Source organism: Ricinus communis, chromosome 6 (genome assembly GCF_019578655.1).
Source record: "Ricinus communis isolate WT05 ecotype wild-type chromosome 6, ASM1957865v1, whole genome shotgun sequence".
Lineage (NCBI taxonomy): Eukaryota > Viridiplantae > Streptophyta > Magnoliopsida > Malpighiales > Euphorbiaceae > Ricinus > Ricinus communis.
The window spans coordinates 18,464,985-18,482,487 of NC_063261.1; the positions used below are offsets into that span (position 1 = coordinate 18,464,985).

At 30.5% G+C, this 17,503-nt stretch overlaps 1 protein-coding gene across 3 annotated transcripts; it reads left to right on the forward strand.

The window, feature by feature from the left end:
• The first annotated feature begins 553 nt into the window (after positions 1-553).
• On the forward strand, positions 554-16,523 carry LOC8279200 (MADS-box transcription factor 23). Of its 3 annotated transcripts, none has more exons than XM_025157185.2 (9): positions 554-888; positions 1,156-1,427; positions 6,827-6,905; positions 12,963-13,024; positions 15,273-15,372; positions 15,487-15,528; positions 15,606-15,689; positions 15,961-16,115; positions 16,199-16,523. In XM_025157185.2, the coding sequence occupies exons 2-9, from the start codon at positions 1,165-1,167 to the stop codon at positions 16,212-16,214; spliced, it is 801 nt and encodes a 266-aa protein (XP_025012953.2). In that variant the 5' UTR covers positions 554-888; positions 1,156-1,164; the 3' UTR covers positions 16,215-16,523. The 3 variants fall into 3 exon arrangements, with proteins under 3 accessions (XP_025012953.2, XP_048231359.1, XP_002518331.3); XM_048375402.1 differs by having other exon boundaries at positions 1,187-1,427; XM_002518285.4 differs by having other exon boundaries at positions 1,192-1,427.
• The last annotated feature ends 980 nt before the right edge of the window (positions 16,524-17,503 follow it).

Consider the following 17,503-nt stretch of genomic DNA (forward strand, 5'->3'; position numbering starts at 1 on the left):
CAAAAGTTTCATTTCATCTCAAAGTTTAGTAATAGAACTATATGATCCGTAATCTTTGTCAATTTCATAAAAACTTGGTTAACTAATTGAACTAATTATAAGTTATGTATTTTGATGCATAGTCGAGTGATAAAATAAATTTACTTTAAAAATTATCGAGATTTAAGTTGTATTGCGCTTAAAAATTTAAAAATTAAGTATGTGTTATTTATTTCAATTTTGATAAAAATATTAAATACTTTATTATTTAAATTTTTCAGAATATCCAAGAAAAATCATAATACCTTTTATCAAGAGTTCTTTAATAAATATTTTATTGAAAAAGGTGCAAACTATTCCCACATTCTTTAACGGAAAAAATAACTTTCCTCTTATATAATATAAATGATGATGATAAACAACCCAATAATAGCAAATAAAATAATCCAGACCGCCCTCTGGTTTGGGTAGAGACACGTGGCAACAGCCCATAAGCCAGATACACAAAATCATTTCTGCTATCACCACACAACCCACGAATCCGGGTACGAGGAAAGCATTTCCATCGCTCTCTCGAGTACCATTTTCACTTAATCTCTTTCTCCAGTCGACGTTTGTCCATATCGTTCCCTATCTTCCACTCCTCGATTCTCTAACTATGGTCAATGCATGTAAGTTTTGATTCGCCATTACATTTGTCTGTCTAGCAGGGCGAGTATAGCATATTTTATATACTCTCGGAAGTGGGTATCTAAGCTATAGAATAAAACAACTGAGTGGTTTTTGGTTTTGTAAAGAAACCACTTTCATCTTTCCTTATAAAGCATAAAGACTATGTATCCATAAAAACATTTTTTTCTTCTGAAAAAGAGTTGATTGATTTCTCAGCCTTTGCTCCTACTCCAACAAGTAAGCTTCTCTCTTCTTTCTTTCTTTCTTCTTTTTTTTTTTTCTTTTTTAAAAACAAAATTTGGGTTTGTTACAATTGTTCTATCTATGTTAATTCGCCTTTCCTCTAGAAAAAAGGTTTTTCTTTTTATTTTTTTCTCTTGAATTTGTAAGGGTTTGACCTTATTTTCTTCTATTTGTGACTTTTATTTTCTCTAGCCTTCTAGTTTTGGTATATATTTTGTGATATAATAAATACTTTTAGGTGATATATTGCACTACTTACAGTTGAAATTGATGTTGGATTTGTTGGATCTAGCAAAGGAGGAAAAGAAAAGAAAAGAAAAGGAGGCCAAGATTGAGAAAGAAAAGAATAAGATGGGAAGAGGGAAAATTGTGATCCGTAGGATTGATAATTCAACGAGTAGGCAAGTGACTTTCTCAAAGAGAAGAAATGGGTTGCTAAAGAAAGCTAGAGAGTTGTCAATTCTTTGCGATGCAGAAGTTGGTGTTATCATCTTCTCCAGCACTTCCAAGCTTTATGATTATGCAAGCACTAGGTCAGATTCTCTCTCCCTTTCTCTTCTACCTTTTCTTTTCTTTTCGAATTTTTTCTAATAAGCGCATCAGATGATGAAAAATTCCCTTACCTAAAAATAAGCCATAGAGGAGCGCATTACTCATGATACTGAAGGAAAAAAGATAAAGATAAAACCAGGAAAGAAAAAAAAAGTTGTTTTCTTTCTCTCTCTCTAATCATTCACTTGTTTTGATGGGTGATACACTTTCTTTGTTTTTAAGAAAAATGGATCACATAAATATATGTATATATGTTTTCTTGTATGCTATTATGTATAGTTTTATGGTTTTTAGCTAAGACTGTATATACATGTATATATATATATAGGGTTTGTGTCATGACATAAAATAAAGCTGCCTCTTTATTCATCCAAGGAAATTTTCTTTTTCTTAGCTTGCTGATCTGATAGCCTGCAGGTAGATTATTATATTATGCATGTTGATCATTCTCGTATAAATTGATTGATCTAGTCTAAGAGTTCCAAAGATATTCAAAAGATCCATGAATATGATAATTATTAAGTCTTTTTTTTGCTAGACCATGTGATGAGTTAGCCGATATTAGCTAAGAAGCATAGTAGAGATTTATTTCCTTCAGAGAACCTTGTCAATGAAAGTATTCCTTAAGTAGTTTCCAACAAGAAGCACTGTAATTAGGACAAGAACAACTCCTATCAATTTATACCATTTATTTCTCAAAGAACAAATCCTGTCAATTAGGAAATAATGTACATGTATATATATTATTCTCTGAAACCTGGAAGAAGGGTTCGAAAAGCATCCATGTTACTATGTATGAATGAACATGCGAGTCTGCAGCTCTTTTACTAGGTCTAATCTGTTTTGAGTGTTTTGTCCGGATTTTTTCTTTTTCAAGAAATCTTCTTCACTATAATTTACAACAATGCATACGGTTTCTTTTTTCAGGAAAGCTAAATATGGTTTAATTAGGATAGTTACACATTTTTTTACTTTATTAATTGCTACTTTAGAAGTAAAAACGAAAATAAAGAAATACATTTAGTTAAAATGAAAAGGCAATTATTAATAAGAACAAAAGAAAAAGGTAAAATTAACACTTCAGATGTGAATATATACTTCTGTCATATGAAGTATAAACTTTAGTATAATTTCTTATTGTTCAAATGGGTATATGTTATAGATCGATCTACTATATCAAGAGCATTAAATAATAAATAATAAATAAATAAAATTAACACAATATTTACATAATTTATCCTCTAATTAGGACTATGGTCTTAAGAGAATAGCATGTAATCTCAATTTCCTTTAGATATAACTAAGTTATTTATTATATCAACCACACTACTAAATTACAACTAATAATAACCCTCAACGTTGGGCTAGAGCTGAATAATCTCTTTCTCGATACTTCAATTGATAGGGATAATTGCATTTGGTCCTCCACTATTAAAATTTCGTGCTCGATTAGGATATAACAATATAACAAGAGTTCTGACAATATGGAAAATAAACCTTCATAAATTTAAGGAATATTTTTTGCCACTTAAACTAGGTAATTACCTTTTTCAAGTCCTAGAATTGTGAGTCATTTCTCAATAATAACTTCATCAGAAGACAATAATCAAACGACTATTTAAAAAAAAAAAAAAAAATTCTCTCTCTCTTTTTCCCCTCCCCCTCCTCTTGATGTAATTATACTAACCGTCGCTAAACATTTCATTTAGTTTCAATTTAGTCATTGAATTTTAGTTTATATTGTTTTAGTTATTCAACTTCTATTTTTGTACACTTTAATCATTTCTGTCATAGAGAGATTGACACATCTCATTATTCTCTTCTAATCACTTCTTTTAATTAGTATAAAACAAAAATGACTGAATTATAACATAACAAAATGTGAATGAATAAATTAAAAATTAATGGTCAGATTGAAACTAAATGTATAATAATCATTTCTAGATACTTAGCCCGATTAATATACAAGCATTTGGTATACCTAAGGAAAACCAAGTTAGATAGCATCTAGAAAACATGGATAACAATAAATTTTACTGATGAACTGGAAAAAGGAAAAGGAACTGTCTGGAAGCCATGGAGAATACAAGTAAAAAAAAAAAAAAAAAGTTACTCTCGAATCCAATGTTACATATCATGGAACGACTATTTAAAGCTCTCCTTATTAGGGTTAGTCTAGTTGATCTTTCAATAGTGTGGGGCAATGGGGAGTTTTCCATATTCAATCTGCAATCTATTAATTTTCACTAATGAAGTATATTACTTTTATGATGAGAATTATGCTACTTTGAGGAAGGTCATCTCTTTATATACGGAGCCCACGGTAATATCTATCTTTCTTCATAATAAAATAGTGCAATCGATACATAAGTACTATATAATTATTAGTATTAAATGATTAAATATGTGTCACTCATTCAATATACACATTTAAATACTTATATCATATGTAACTTACCTATTCATTTCAGTGTATACACTGAAACTTTACCCTAAAATAAATCCTAAGGCACCATGTATAAACCCTGATCCCCATTAGCACTCAAAATTATTGCCATATCCAAACGAAATCATAAACAAACTAACTTCATCTAAATGATCATTATATTTTGATGATCTAAAAATCTTAAGTGGCTCTAAGTTAAAATAGTTATCTCTAAATCTATATCTTTTATTTTCCTAGATACCAAAACCTAAAATAGAATAAAGAAAGCAAGCTTTGTGATAATACCATCCGCCCTCATACATCACACAATCTTATTCCCTCTTTAATACTATAATAATTATGGAACATATGATCAAAGTATGATATTACAACCTCCTATATGCTAATCAAGCAAATATGTTGAATACATAGTTTTGGTGCATCAGAACTTCAAATGTACTATACTTGAATTGCTCATGGTTCAGTTAATAGAACAGTCGAACTGTTAGATTCAGTTTAAAAATATATTTCTTCAACCTAAACCTAAACAATTTAACTCAAAATCAGAGCGATTAACTAATATTTCAGCTTTTCAATTTGTAAGCATTGGAATTTCAACTTAAGTTTCCTCTATTTAGTACAAATTCTTCATTCTTTATTTATTTGTCTCTTGAAATTCACAAGTAAAACAGTCATTAATAATTAAAACATCTTTACATATATACTCTATGTACAAATTTTATTTTATTTTTAAACAAGCTCTTACTATAAATAAAATAAATTGCCAAATTAATGAGTTGAAAACTCTATTAGCAATATCTATAAACTACCAAATTATTCCGTAATGATTAATAAATTAGCATCCAACTATACAGAAAATAATAAGAGTTTGAAGTTGATATCTCCTTGATTCTATAACTTTTCTATAATTCTACTCGATTTATAACTATGATTATTTGAAGTTGCTGTGCTGTTTGGAAGTAGCATGTACAATTCTTATTCTTTTTTTCTTAGAAAAAGAAAACTCTTTCTCTAAGGTAACTTAGGGATCTTTGCCAGCTTACCCTTCATCTGCAAATTGTGTTTTGGTCATCTCCACTTAGGATATATTTAGCTGCTTTTGCTAGCTCTTGTGAGCTTCAATTCCACTATATATTTGCCACTTGGGGTTTAGGAGGACTCTTATTCAGGTTGTGTGGTGGTACTCTTTCTTTGGCTATCATTTTCTAAAATTATACATTTATCGAATTTTTCATGTCAGTATCTGATATAGAGTGATAATCTAATAAGAGACTAACATGTAAAAAAAAGTGAATGGAATTTAACTAAGTGATAGAAACAAATTGTTCTCTTTTTGTTAGTAGTTTGTTTTGCCTATTTTCTTATTTTATTCTTTTACATGTTAGCTTTTTATTAATTAGATTGTCACTCTATATCGATATTCACATGGAAAATCGATTCAGTGTACAACCAACTCTCTTTTTATTTTCCTTTTCTATGATTGGTCGTTTTGTTTGTTCAAGATTGCTAAACTATATGTTAATAGAATCTTAGAATCAATTTAAATTGTAATTAATTGATTTTGATTTTGAAATGCTAGGTTCCTTGTTGATAATGAGTAGTTTGAATGAACTCTTGTTTGCCTAATTTGCATATATTGATCTAGTTTTATATAAAGTATAATTTATCATGAACCGATGTGTTATATTGTTTTGAACTTAACCTTAAATGGATAATCTTTTGTATCAGCATGTGCAACTTGTTCATGAACACATGAATCTTTAATCAATCTGCATATATACTTTAGGAAATAATAATTGTTCTATTTGGGCTAGTTGTGATTTCTTATATCGGACTTTCACAACACAAATAGTTTATTACAATAGGTTGTATATATTACTTCTGAACCTCAAAATACTTTTAGTATCAATTGAATTATGCCCAATTAATATCAATAATTAAATTCTAAAATGAAGAATAATTACTTGTTAAAATAAATGTTAATTTTTTTTTTACTTTATACTTTACTTAATATACATGATATTAAATTTCCTTATGCATGTGTGAGATGGCTTGTCATTTGTGGAGAAGATGAACTTCTATATAGATAAGGTGTATGTTTTATATACAACTGATTTAAAACCCATTAATTGTTAATTTGGAGAATAGTCGACTAGAAATTAACCTAACCTTACGGTATGTTTGATTGGAAGGATGGATAAGGAGGAAGGAAAAAAATAAAATAAGAGGGAAGGATTACAAAATGCATTATTTTTTATATGGTTGGAGGAAAAAGAAACTAGAAAGAAAAATGGTCTTTGAATTGAAATTATAGCCTTCTAACATTTGGACAACACTTGTTTCTTTTTATTATTTATTTTTTTTAGAGGTGTTTTTTTCATTATTAATCATATTTTTAGGATGTAATGAAACACATAATAGAATTACCGTTACACTATTTAAAATAAAATTCATTTAAATTTATTGCGTTATATTAGCTTGTACTTATATCTCTTGATAGTTTAGAGCTCATTAGTTTTCAAATTTGATTTTAGGTAGTCAAGAATCTTCAGGTGATTAATTAACACCATGATACCACAAATTAGTTTTTGTATGAAAATACGGTATTCTACAATATGGACAAGTTGAACTAAAGAAATAAGTATAGCAGTGTACAATATGATCAGGTTAAAAAAACATCTTCATAAATTAATTGGATGAAGTACTGGTATTTGACCTATAATTTGGCTTGATAATATTTGAAACTAAATAAGCTTTAATGACCTCTCATTCTTTCTAATCAGTGTTCCTCTTTTTCTTTTTCTTGTTTCTTTTTTCTCAAAGGGTTTGGTCTCTGAATTTTTTAAGTGTATATGTCTACTTATAAATGCTTGTCCACTTGTTTGGTCTGTGCTCCTCGGTGATTTTCTTGACTCCCTGCTTCTTCACTTTCAGTATGAACTCTGTCATTGAGCGTTACAACAAGCTGAAAGAGGAACAACAGCAACTGATGAATCCTGCTTCAGAAATCAAGGTAAACCATTCATCAAAATAATGCTCCAACTTGCTGCTGCTCTAAGTTTTCTGGCATCCATAAAAGCCATGTCATTTGACATTAGTTCCATTGATTTACTTTGAAATTGGGAATCAACAGCCAGAAAATAAAAAATGATATGAAAAGAAATGCACCCTTTAAGTAACAGAAGAAGAGAATATTGGACGGAAAAAGATATATTGAAGTTTCCAGCACAAGTGCAGTGATTTCTAATTTAACAAGCAATAACAAGTCGCTCCCCTTTTATTTTGAAAAGTTACCAGCATCTATCAGAAACCATTAGCTTAAAATTCGTCCGAAAGTTTAAGCTATTAGGTGAGCTCTTGACAACATCTTTATATCTCTTAACACATCCCGCAAACAAATGCTAATACTTAAAGCATGAAAAATTGTACTGAACTATTTTTAGCAAAAAAAGAAAAAAGAATAAGACAATAAAACATCAAAATTTCTCATTGCCTCTTTTTATCAAGCTTTGCAATGCTTCCATTGAAACCCTACAATACCACCAAATTGTTATTGTTGTGACAGAAAAAAAAGGTAACCAGAAAATGTCTAGCGTGAATTTGTTAAGAAAAAAACACAGATGAGTCATTCTGAGTCGTCAGAAAGTCATTTTGATTGCTAATTGTGAATGTGAAAATTTGAGTATGCTACAAAATTGAAGAGGTGGCGGTGACATTCCTCAAAGGAAACCATTACAACTACGAAATACAATACGTACTTGAACAATTCAATTAATCAATATCGAGAAGATCTTTTCCTCTTTTCTCCAGCCATGTCTTCGCAGAAGTCTTACGATCAGTTGTTCCTTTTTCCCTTATGCAGGACCTTAGAGTAGAAGATTTGAACATCCAATGAAGAAAAATGTACTTTTTAAGTTAAAAGTTTGAACTGTCAAAAAGAGATTACATATTCATCTAAATTTTAAGTCCTACATGAATATCTTTATGAACCAACCCAATAATCTCTATACAAAAAAAACAGTAACAGTAACCACTGCAATGCCCTTTTGCCCATATTTGAAGTAAAGTCCACTTCACAATTATCAGAACTCTAATCCTTCATTTAACACAGCAAACTTAGTTCTCACTTAAATCACCAATATTAAGATTCATCTGGCTAACACCAAAAATATCAGTTTCTCATACCTCACCATTAAAACGGAATTATCTGTCGAGTTTCCTCCAGCTCACATAGCATACAGAATGTTCATCATTATATTTAGATAAATAATTTTGAATAATAATATTGTTCAGTCACCTTATCTAATTCCCAATTGTTTGGTTTTGGAAACATCTTATTTTCATTCGTTCTATATTGTTAATGCTGGATTTTTTTGAGCTGTTTATAATACCAACCAAATCATGTTTAACCCTTTCAGAAGGGATTTATTTGATTGAAAGCTTGCAGAAGTTTTAGTATTTAGGTTATTTAGGATTTGATTCCTTTTTTCATATTCTAAGGCAAAGTAGGTTAAACTAGAACATGTAATTTCTGAAACATTTTGGTATTGTACGGCGAAGAATAAAAGAACATTTAAGATTTATTTCTAAGAACAAGCTCAGATGAGAGAAACTTTACCTAAATATGCCACATGGATGAAAGATTGTAGAGTAGAATTTTAAGGTTAAGGCCCTATTCTCCTCAAAACATCTTCATGGGCTAGGCTGGTTTTAATGAATATGTAGATGTAATCAGAAAAAGAGAAACATTGACTTCAGAACTTCACCAAAGGCAAAGGTAGAATTTAGTCATTCAATCATATGTAGTCTAATTGTTAGTGAAGGAAGCAGGATCATCTCTGATATGATATTATGAAAACATACACACTTCTAGAAGAGGACCTTTTCCAATAAGTACAACAGGAAAACTAGGAATACCCGGAGTGCTGAAGATTTTTTGGCTATTGAGGATGATGCATTTTAAACTCATACAGGCTGTGAAGATAGCTTGATCTCGTCCCTTGAGATGTTGGAAGTGGTTCCTCCCCTAGGGTGGTTTTGTCCTGTACATAGCTCACCTAATTAGCTGTAAAACACCCCATTTCTAGTGCAAAAACGAAAACTCCTCCACCTCCTCCTCCTCCTCCTCCTCTCTCTCTCTCTCGTACGAAACCTCTGAATATGATTAGTGAAATCAAAAAGGGTATCTTGTGGAAAACCATCGACCCTGTCCATCTTGTAGAACTCGATTCCTATGAAGAGACATTACAATCTATCTATCAAGATCCAAGCCATATATGCATCTCATCAACAATCAGTATATTTGGATATTCCAGATCTATATCATCTCCTTCAGTACTAGCACTGAGTGGATCCATGTTCCAGCATGGACACATCTATTTTTTCCACCAACTTTCCTTCTATTCGAGGATCCTATTCCAATACCCCTGTTCATATTCAATATCTCCGACAAAAGTTCATCTTGAGTAAAATGAGAAGCTAGAACAAGAAAGACATAAAAGAAGTTCAAAGATAACTTTAATGTAAAGGTGTTTGGAAAACTTCCCAGATATATATGCACAGGTTAATAGGTCTTCATATAGCCTAAGTTGATTTACACATGGAGAACATTGCACAAATGATCTCACTGAAAACCTCATATCATGTTGCAGTCCTCATTACCTGGAAGAGAGGATACCAAAAGATACAAAATCATTTATGAGAGGCATCCGTCTCTTAACATGAACATGGACACAGGTTATAAAGATCAGAACCCTATTCGGAAAAAAAGGGATGAACCAGAAATGTTAGCTTTACTGCTATCATTAACCTAAAGCTACTAAACATTATAGCTTGCTGGACAACTTGTACCAGTTAATTCACCCACCACAACAATGACAAGACATTAAGCTTCCACATTGAAACTTGCACCACTGACAAAGTCAATTGAGTACATGATATGTGTGAATATCCTACAGTTCATTTTCACAAGATTTGGAAGCAAATTCTTTGGCACAAAACAGTTCTAGAAACTCAAAACTTATGATATGTGATATATAAACTAATGCTTGAAGTTCAATCCCAGAGAATCCAACTTCACTTACTATTGTTTCTAACAACACACTCTGCAGGTTCTCTTCTGTCAAGCCCATGGCAATCTCTGCAATACCACTTCACATCAATCATCTAGAAAGCGCACAAGCTCTGCGACCTAATTTGACAATCATGTTAGACATCTAAATTCATCGTTCAATACTACATTTAGGTCAGTATGTGAATACTTGAGGCTATTAATACTTCCTACTGACAAATTCAACTACTCCTTATATATTCGAGTATTCTATCACTGTAGGGACTTTAGTTATCAAATTTTGCACTTTATAATAAAAAAGGTATCAAATCTTTAATTTGTAGCTAAATGGTCACTGAATTTAAATTTTTAATAATGCCATAAGTTTTTGCAATAAGTGTAAGGACAAAATATATAGACGGTATCTTTTTGTTATAAAGTATAAAATTTAGTAACCATTTATTTATATGCGTCGGAAAGATTTATTGGTGTTATTAAATTTAAAATCCATTTATTTACAAATAAAAAAATTTAGTATCTTTTTATTACAAAGTGCAAAGTTTAGTGACTATTAATATAATTTACTTAGGACTTTATTCAAGAACAAAATTTAGTGCAAAGATAGAGACACTGCACATAGAAACAAAGTTGGATAAAAATTAAGTATATTAGCAAGCAGGTAAAAATGTTAAGTGAAGATAGGCTAAGAAAGATGCAATTCAAATAGTTTTTCAAGCTCGTTGTTAAAAGATCCATAAATCAGCATAAAGTCTTTAGGGCTTGAAGTTGCTAGAGAGCAAAAGATAGAGAAGGACCTCAAATGACCTAGATGAAGTACTGAAAAAGAAGGTAGGTACTCCCCTTTCTACAAAAATATCCCTATATTATGCTACTTCAAGAGCCACTTTAGTTTCTAAAGCATTCTGATTCCAACGTCTTTGAAATAAGAGTGTTCAGCCAAGAATTCACTATACATCAACAATTCCTCTAACATCAATTGTTATAATCGCTATATTATCAAAGTTAAAACACTATCGTTGTGTTTAAAAGGGAAATTTCAATCCTATATCAACTTGTGCCAAATCAAATCCTCAATAGCCATCCATATGCTCGACCAAACAATTTAAAAGGCTACTCAATCTAGGTCACGCAAACATCATATATCTACCATTCTATCAACATCAGGAGTCTGGTTTCTTGCATCATTTATAAATGCAATGGGTCTTTATAATGTGTGTCGAACCTAAACATATTTGACCTCACTCTTTAAATCCAACTAACACTACAAAATTTTACTTCTCATGAAAATCCCAAAATCCATATTATCCCAATCTCTTGAAACCGAAAATGGAGTAGTGACTCCATTCCATGGAAAATCAAAGACACTTGATCTAAGACTATATCTTTTCTTTTCATTCTTAGTTGACTTAAAACAAGAAGGCAATAGAAAAAGTAAAAGAATGTCAACAATTATACAACATCAAGAATGTAATGTACCATTGTATATCTCATTAGGATGCTAGTGCCTAAATAGGGCAATTTGCCACCCTATATACTGAATTTGTAAAGAGCCTTAAACTATTTGTTAACCCCAATGACTGTAAGAGTGGCTAATTTTAGTTTGAGTTCCCAAACAAGCAACATAAAAGAATGAAAGAAGAGATGCAAGCAAAAATACCTTTAAAGTCATATGCAATAAAGAATCATCTTAAATTCAATCGAAAGCTGTCAATTCTCTATTTATTTCATTTTTTAATATGTTTTACTAAGTACATAAATATTAAATTATTTAAAGCTCGAATCTACATAAATTACTATTAAAGGAGGGGTTGGGCCTATCCATGTGGCGTAAAAGTTAACTCCTAAATATTAGTACTAACTTGTTTAGGCTCTTATAAATATATAAAATCCAAAATCATTTTTCAGACTCTTCCATTCAAAGCTCTAACATTCTTGTTAGAGTCAAACTATAGTATGACCTAGAATCATAGTCTACTAGGTGAGTCGTGAAATTTAGTAGTGGCTTGTATGGATTCTAGAACTAATTCTAACCAACTTCCCATGATATAGCACTTAGCTCCACACAATACTCAATTTCATACCCAAACTGGCATGTTTCTCAAATACTATTAATAAAGTCTGAGTTGCATGAGTTACTAACCTAATAACATAGGCGAGGTTTGGAAGCCCAACACGGCCTTTAGTTATTCATTTAGTAATTTATGCAGGCTTAAGCTTTACAATTGAAAGGTAATGCTCAAGAGTGGTTATTATAAAAACTTTTCATGCTTCCATAAATTAAGAAGTACTAAAAGTGGGATAAATTGAATAATCAATCAGTAAAACTAGTAAATGAACTCGTATGAAGCACTCTTCTAACTTTATGACCATAAAAATATTAACAACAAATATGAAGTAGATTCTGATTAGTTGAACTAAAGATTAGAGTAACCGGTGCTTTTTTTAATTATATCATAATGGGAAATACCGGTAGATTAATTAAAAACCCACTCTTCTTCCCACCAATCCTTTGAATTTGGAAAGAACAAATAAGGTGAGCCCACAAGATAAGTTGGCGTTATTTGTTTGCTTCCTCCATATATATCTTTTATACCGAACTAAAAAAAAAAAGGTAATTTTCCTCCCTACGCCATTTATCTTTTTTTTCTTTCCATCCATTATTCCCCCCTTAACCAAATACAATAAAATAAAAAGCACTCCAACAAATGATCAACTCAAAACTCCATTAGGTCATGATAGGTGTTTTACCTTTAAATTAAACAACCATTCTCCAAAATATCAACCATTGCAAGGTAAAGAGCATTTTCAACAAATATTTTAAAATGTACACAGAAATTCAAGTTACATCATAAATAAATTTATGATTGTGTCAAATGCCCATCATTTTTATGGCAATGCCCAAATTCTCCATCAATTATTTCTTATCTTTAATGTCTTTAATTCCCTTTTAGGTATATCATTGCTATCTTATATATAATGTGCTCCATATTGTTTCTATAGTTTTGGCAGAGGGAGGCTGCAAGCTTAAGGAAGGAATTACAGTACTTGCAAGAAAGTCATAGGTACAAAAAATAATCACATGATAATCAAATTTTTAATAATGCATCGTCATTATCTTAAGGTGTTGAAATACAAGAAATCATAATAAATTAAAAACCAAGACAATCATGTTTGTTATTAGCGATATTTAGGATATTGGTACCAAATCACTAGGCTTTCTGCTTTTTTAACATAGTTTAAAAAGATTCATCTAAACATGAAAAATTCAACCATCTAGTAACTATTATTCAAGTATTTTCATTGTGACTATTTCTTGTTAAATCATACTCATGTGTTTTGATAGTAGGTAATTAAAAAAGTTCAATTTCTCCCCTTGCTAGTATGATGCATTTAACCAAGCCATAACTCTCTTATAGCATAACAATGTCCTTTTCTCTTTTTACAATTAGAAATTGGTTAATCCAACTAAGACCTAATTTGTTTCACTACCAAAACAAGTAGGCTCAAAATTTAAATTTATAGCCTTATTCAAACTACAAAAAGGACTACCATTTGACCATCCAATTTCATCAACTTTTAAGATATAATCTACTATAATGGTTCGTAATATATAATTCCTTATTTGGGACAAGAATGCTTCTGAGTAAACAAACCTTCAAGACAAAAACTTCTCAAGATATCAAAACAAAGATTTCCTACAATCTAATGAATCAATGAGTTGAAATTCCCAAGTAAATTTTAAAGAAACAAATATATCAAAATCTAAAGACTCTAAGCATTACAAATCAAAGGGACGAAGAAAAGTAGTGATAAGGCATTCAAAGAGACAAAATAAAGTAGTGATGAGGCATTCAAGTATGAATAACATCTTGGACAATAATTAAAAACTAGGGATTTTAAAAGACAATTAATAAGCTAAAAGTAGAAAAGTATAAGCCTTGCAACAAAATTAGGATTTCATTAAGCCTGGAAGACCCTATTGGTTTATAGTATCATAAATAATTGTTGGACAAATTTTCATATATATATGTGGGCTAAAAGTAGTGGATTCCAATTACTTTATCAACTTGGAGTTAATTCTACTAATTAAACTAGTTAATAGCCTATTGATGTGTGCATGTATGGGCTAAAAGTAGTGAATTTCAATTAGTTTATCAACTTGAAGTTAATTCTACTACTCAAACTAGATAATAGCTTATTAATTGGATGAAGTAAGAAAAATAAGGAAAGAGAAATTGAATAAAAGCTTGAGTTTTAGAACCTTGACAGTTAGTGGGAAATATTAGGCACATGGTGATAGCTTGTATGTGCCTTATCATGCATTACATTCTCACACATTCATCTTATGCCCAAATTTTTGAATTACTAAAACAAAACTAATCTATGTCACTAGCTTATAAATTGTATCACACACCTCTTAAGGATTTGTAGTCTATAATACTTATTTAATATTCAATGGAATCATCAATTGTGCAACATATTGTACTTATTTTGGGGTAGCATAGATATATGGGTGACAAAATATGATAGCATTAAGAATTGGACTAAGGTCTAATTTAGAAAATGTTAAAGAGCCAAAATGCTTAGCAATTTTGTAAGTTCTAGATTATTTTAAATGATGGTGGACCAATAAGAGCTCGAGGAAATTATAAAGCAGAGAATTTAATTTAGAACATATTCTAGCATTACAAATAGTTCATAAATGCAATAAACATACCCTCACAGAACAAGATAACAATACTAAATGAGAGTTGTATCACTTCTACCTTCTACCATAAGAAATTACCTTCCCGACATTGTCAAGTATTAATGTATGTTAGCAGCTAAAGCATAATTAAAACTTTAGTTATATTTCACTATTCTACTGCCACAATGTTATTGCAGTTTCAACTTTATCAAATACAAGGTATAGATGATACTTTTCCATGCCTACATGACACTCTGAACAAGTATATTTGGTAAGCTTATAAATAAATGCAATATCAATTTTGTTTCTCCTAGGATTGTAATACCGCTAGAACATACCTTATTCCATCCCACAAAGGCACATAACATGGTAAAGTCATTTAAGCTAAAACTAACTTCCACAAAACATTATCTTCAAAAACACACAATAACTAAGGACATATTCCAACACTATGGATGCCAAATCATCAAGACTATGACAAGATATCCTCATTAAACAAGATAATAATACTGAACGAGATTTGTAGTACTTCTACCTAGTACCACAAAATGTAACCACTCAATATTGCCAAATACTCATATACATTGGTAACACATTTTACTCATCCATTATATCATATGCAGGCAACTAATGGGAGAAGAACTTTCTGGGCTAAGTGCCAAAGATCTACAAAATTTAGAAAATCAACTAGAGATGAGTCTGAAAGGTGTTCGAATGAAAAAGGTATAGAATCCTTACTAGTAAATTAGTACTTTATTCTATGTGAGTAAATGTCTTTTTTCATATGCAAGTGTGTTACACAAATTATTCTTTAAATATTTTATTTTTATTTTGCAGGACCAGATTTTAACTGATGAAATCAGGGAACTAAACATAAAGGTTCTCTTTAATATTAACTTCATATTTCATGTCAGGAAATCTTCATTTTAAAGTTCTTTTTATCAACCTCATTGCAGGGAAATCTCACTTATGAAGAAAACCTAAAACTGCATAAGAAAGTAGAGCTCATCTATCAAGAAAATGTTGAATTACGCAAGAAGGTATTCATTTATATTGTATAAGTATCAATGTATAGATAATATTCATCTCTTGTTCAACTCTAAACTTAATGTCTTTTCTACACACGGGATCCTACATACAACAATTTTATAAAGGGTGACGTCTAGAGGATTCAACACCTAACCTGAAACCTAAAGCCTATTGAAAACACACTTGATCAATAAGCAGTAAACCAGTAGAATCTTCCTTGAAACTTGATAAAGTGAACATCATAGTCCAGCTAGAAGCTTAAGAAAAAGTTTTTGATCCTAGGTAAATGAAGAAAGGGATGTGAGAGAAGCAAATAAAAGCTCTCACCCACCATACACTTTAAGCAATGGGTACGATATACATGCTCCAATTCATCTTCAGTTGAGCCAACCACAACCTCATAGCAATCAAGCACCACCAAAACCAATGAAACTGGGGTAAGTTCTCTTTACCACTATTGAAAAGTTATATGCTCTAGCAATTAATTAATTTGTCTCTTACTTTTTTTTTCTTTCAACAGATTACAACTGCAATAACAAAGCAGTAAATGGCTATAAACAGATAGCAGTCATCATCCTAGTAACTTGCCCTATTATCAATGTTTTATGTTAAGAGATCTTGTACATCAACTATCAGAAGTATCTTCCAGAAAGAGAAACACATTGGGTCTAGTAAGGTACATTCCATAGAATAGATTTTAGAACTGTTGTAAATTTATTGACAAGACCTCCTATCAACAAGGATTAGCAATAATGGGAAACTTTAATTTGGTTAAGAACTTATTGTCATCAACAAAAGCTTGTTTGAATTATGGTATTTATATATATTTATCAATAATTTATTAATGCTTAAGCATATACTCATTTTCCTTAATGAAAAGTTCTTATAAAAAAATAAAAATAATGAATAAATAAATAAATCTAATAAAAGTTTCAAAAATCAATATTTAAAATCAATCACACCAGAATGGATGGTACAAAGTACTCCGATACTAAAGCTAGCAGAGAATGATGAAGAGAGCCAATAGGGCACAAAAAACCATCTGGAGAGTTCTCACCGTTTCTTGCATACCTATTTTTACTGGGTATCCAATTCTAATGGTGGAGGATCTAGTTACTCAAATGGGTAAGCTAGACTATTCATGTTGTAAATATATAATTTTAAGCAACATAGTAAGACATAACAATACCTAGCAAATAGTTTATCTAAACATGATAGTTCCAAGATAGAGAGCATGTACAATAACAATCTCTATTTTCATGTAAACAAATAAAAAGGTATAGTAAATCAAATTGTTAATTTTTATATATATTAGAAATTCCATAATCAAACTGAAAAGAAAAAAATATCAATTTTTCATGTTGTAAGAATGACATTTTGTTTGTATGGAAGTAAATGAAACATGCACATAAAAAAGACAATACAAAAACAACATATACTTATAGAAGCATACGTGGTTATATACTATGGCAGCAAAAAGAATAAGTTTATGAAGAACAAAAAGAGTAACTTATAAAGTTTTTCAAGATATCCATACCTAATTCCCTTTAGCTAGGTACAATGAATTATACCAAAAATGCTTTCCTTCTACATATGTTGTAGATAGATATCTGAGACTTGTACACCCCTTCAAGATTCTATTAAGAGCAAGGAAGAGCATATATAAAATATTGTACTTGTCTATGTTAAGAAGTCCATATCAACGATAAACAAAGGATTAAACATATTCCTTATACTACCTTGAAGATTCTTCTATTACCTGCATTTTACTATCATTGCTCATAATAAGAACTACCAGCTAAATTTGTTTGTTGTGGATATGATT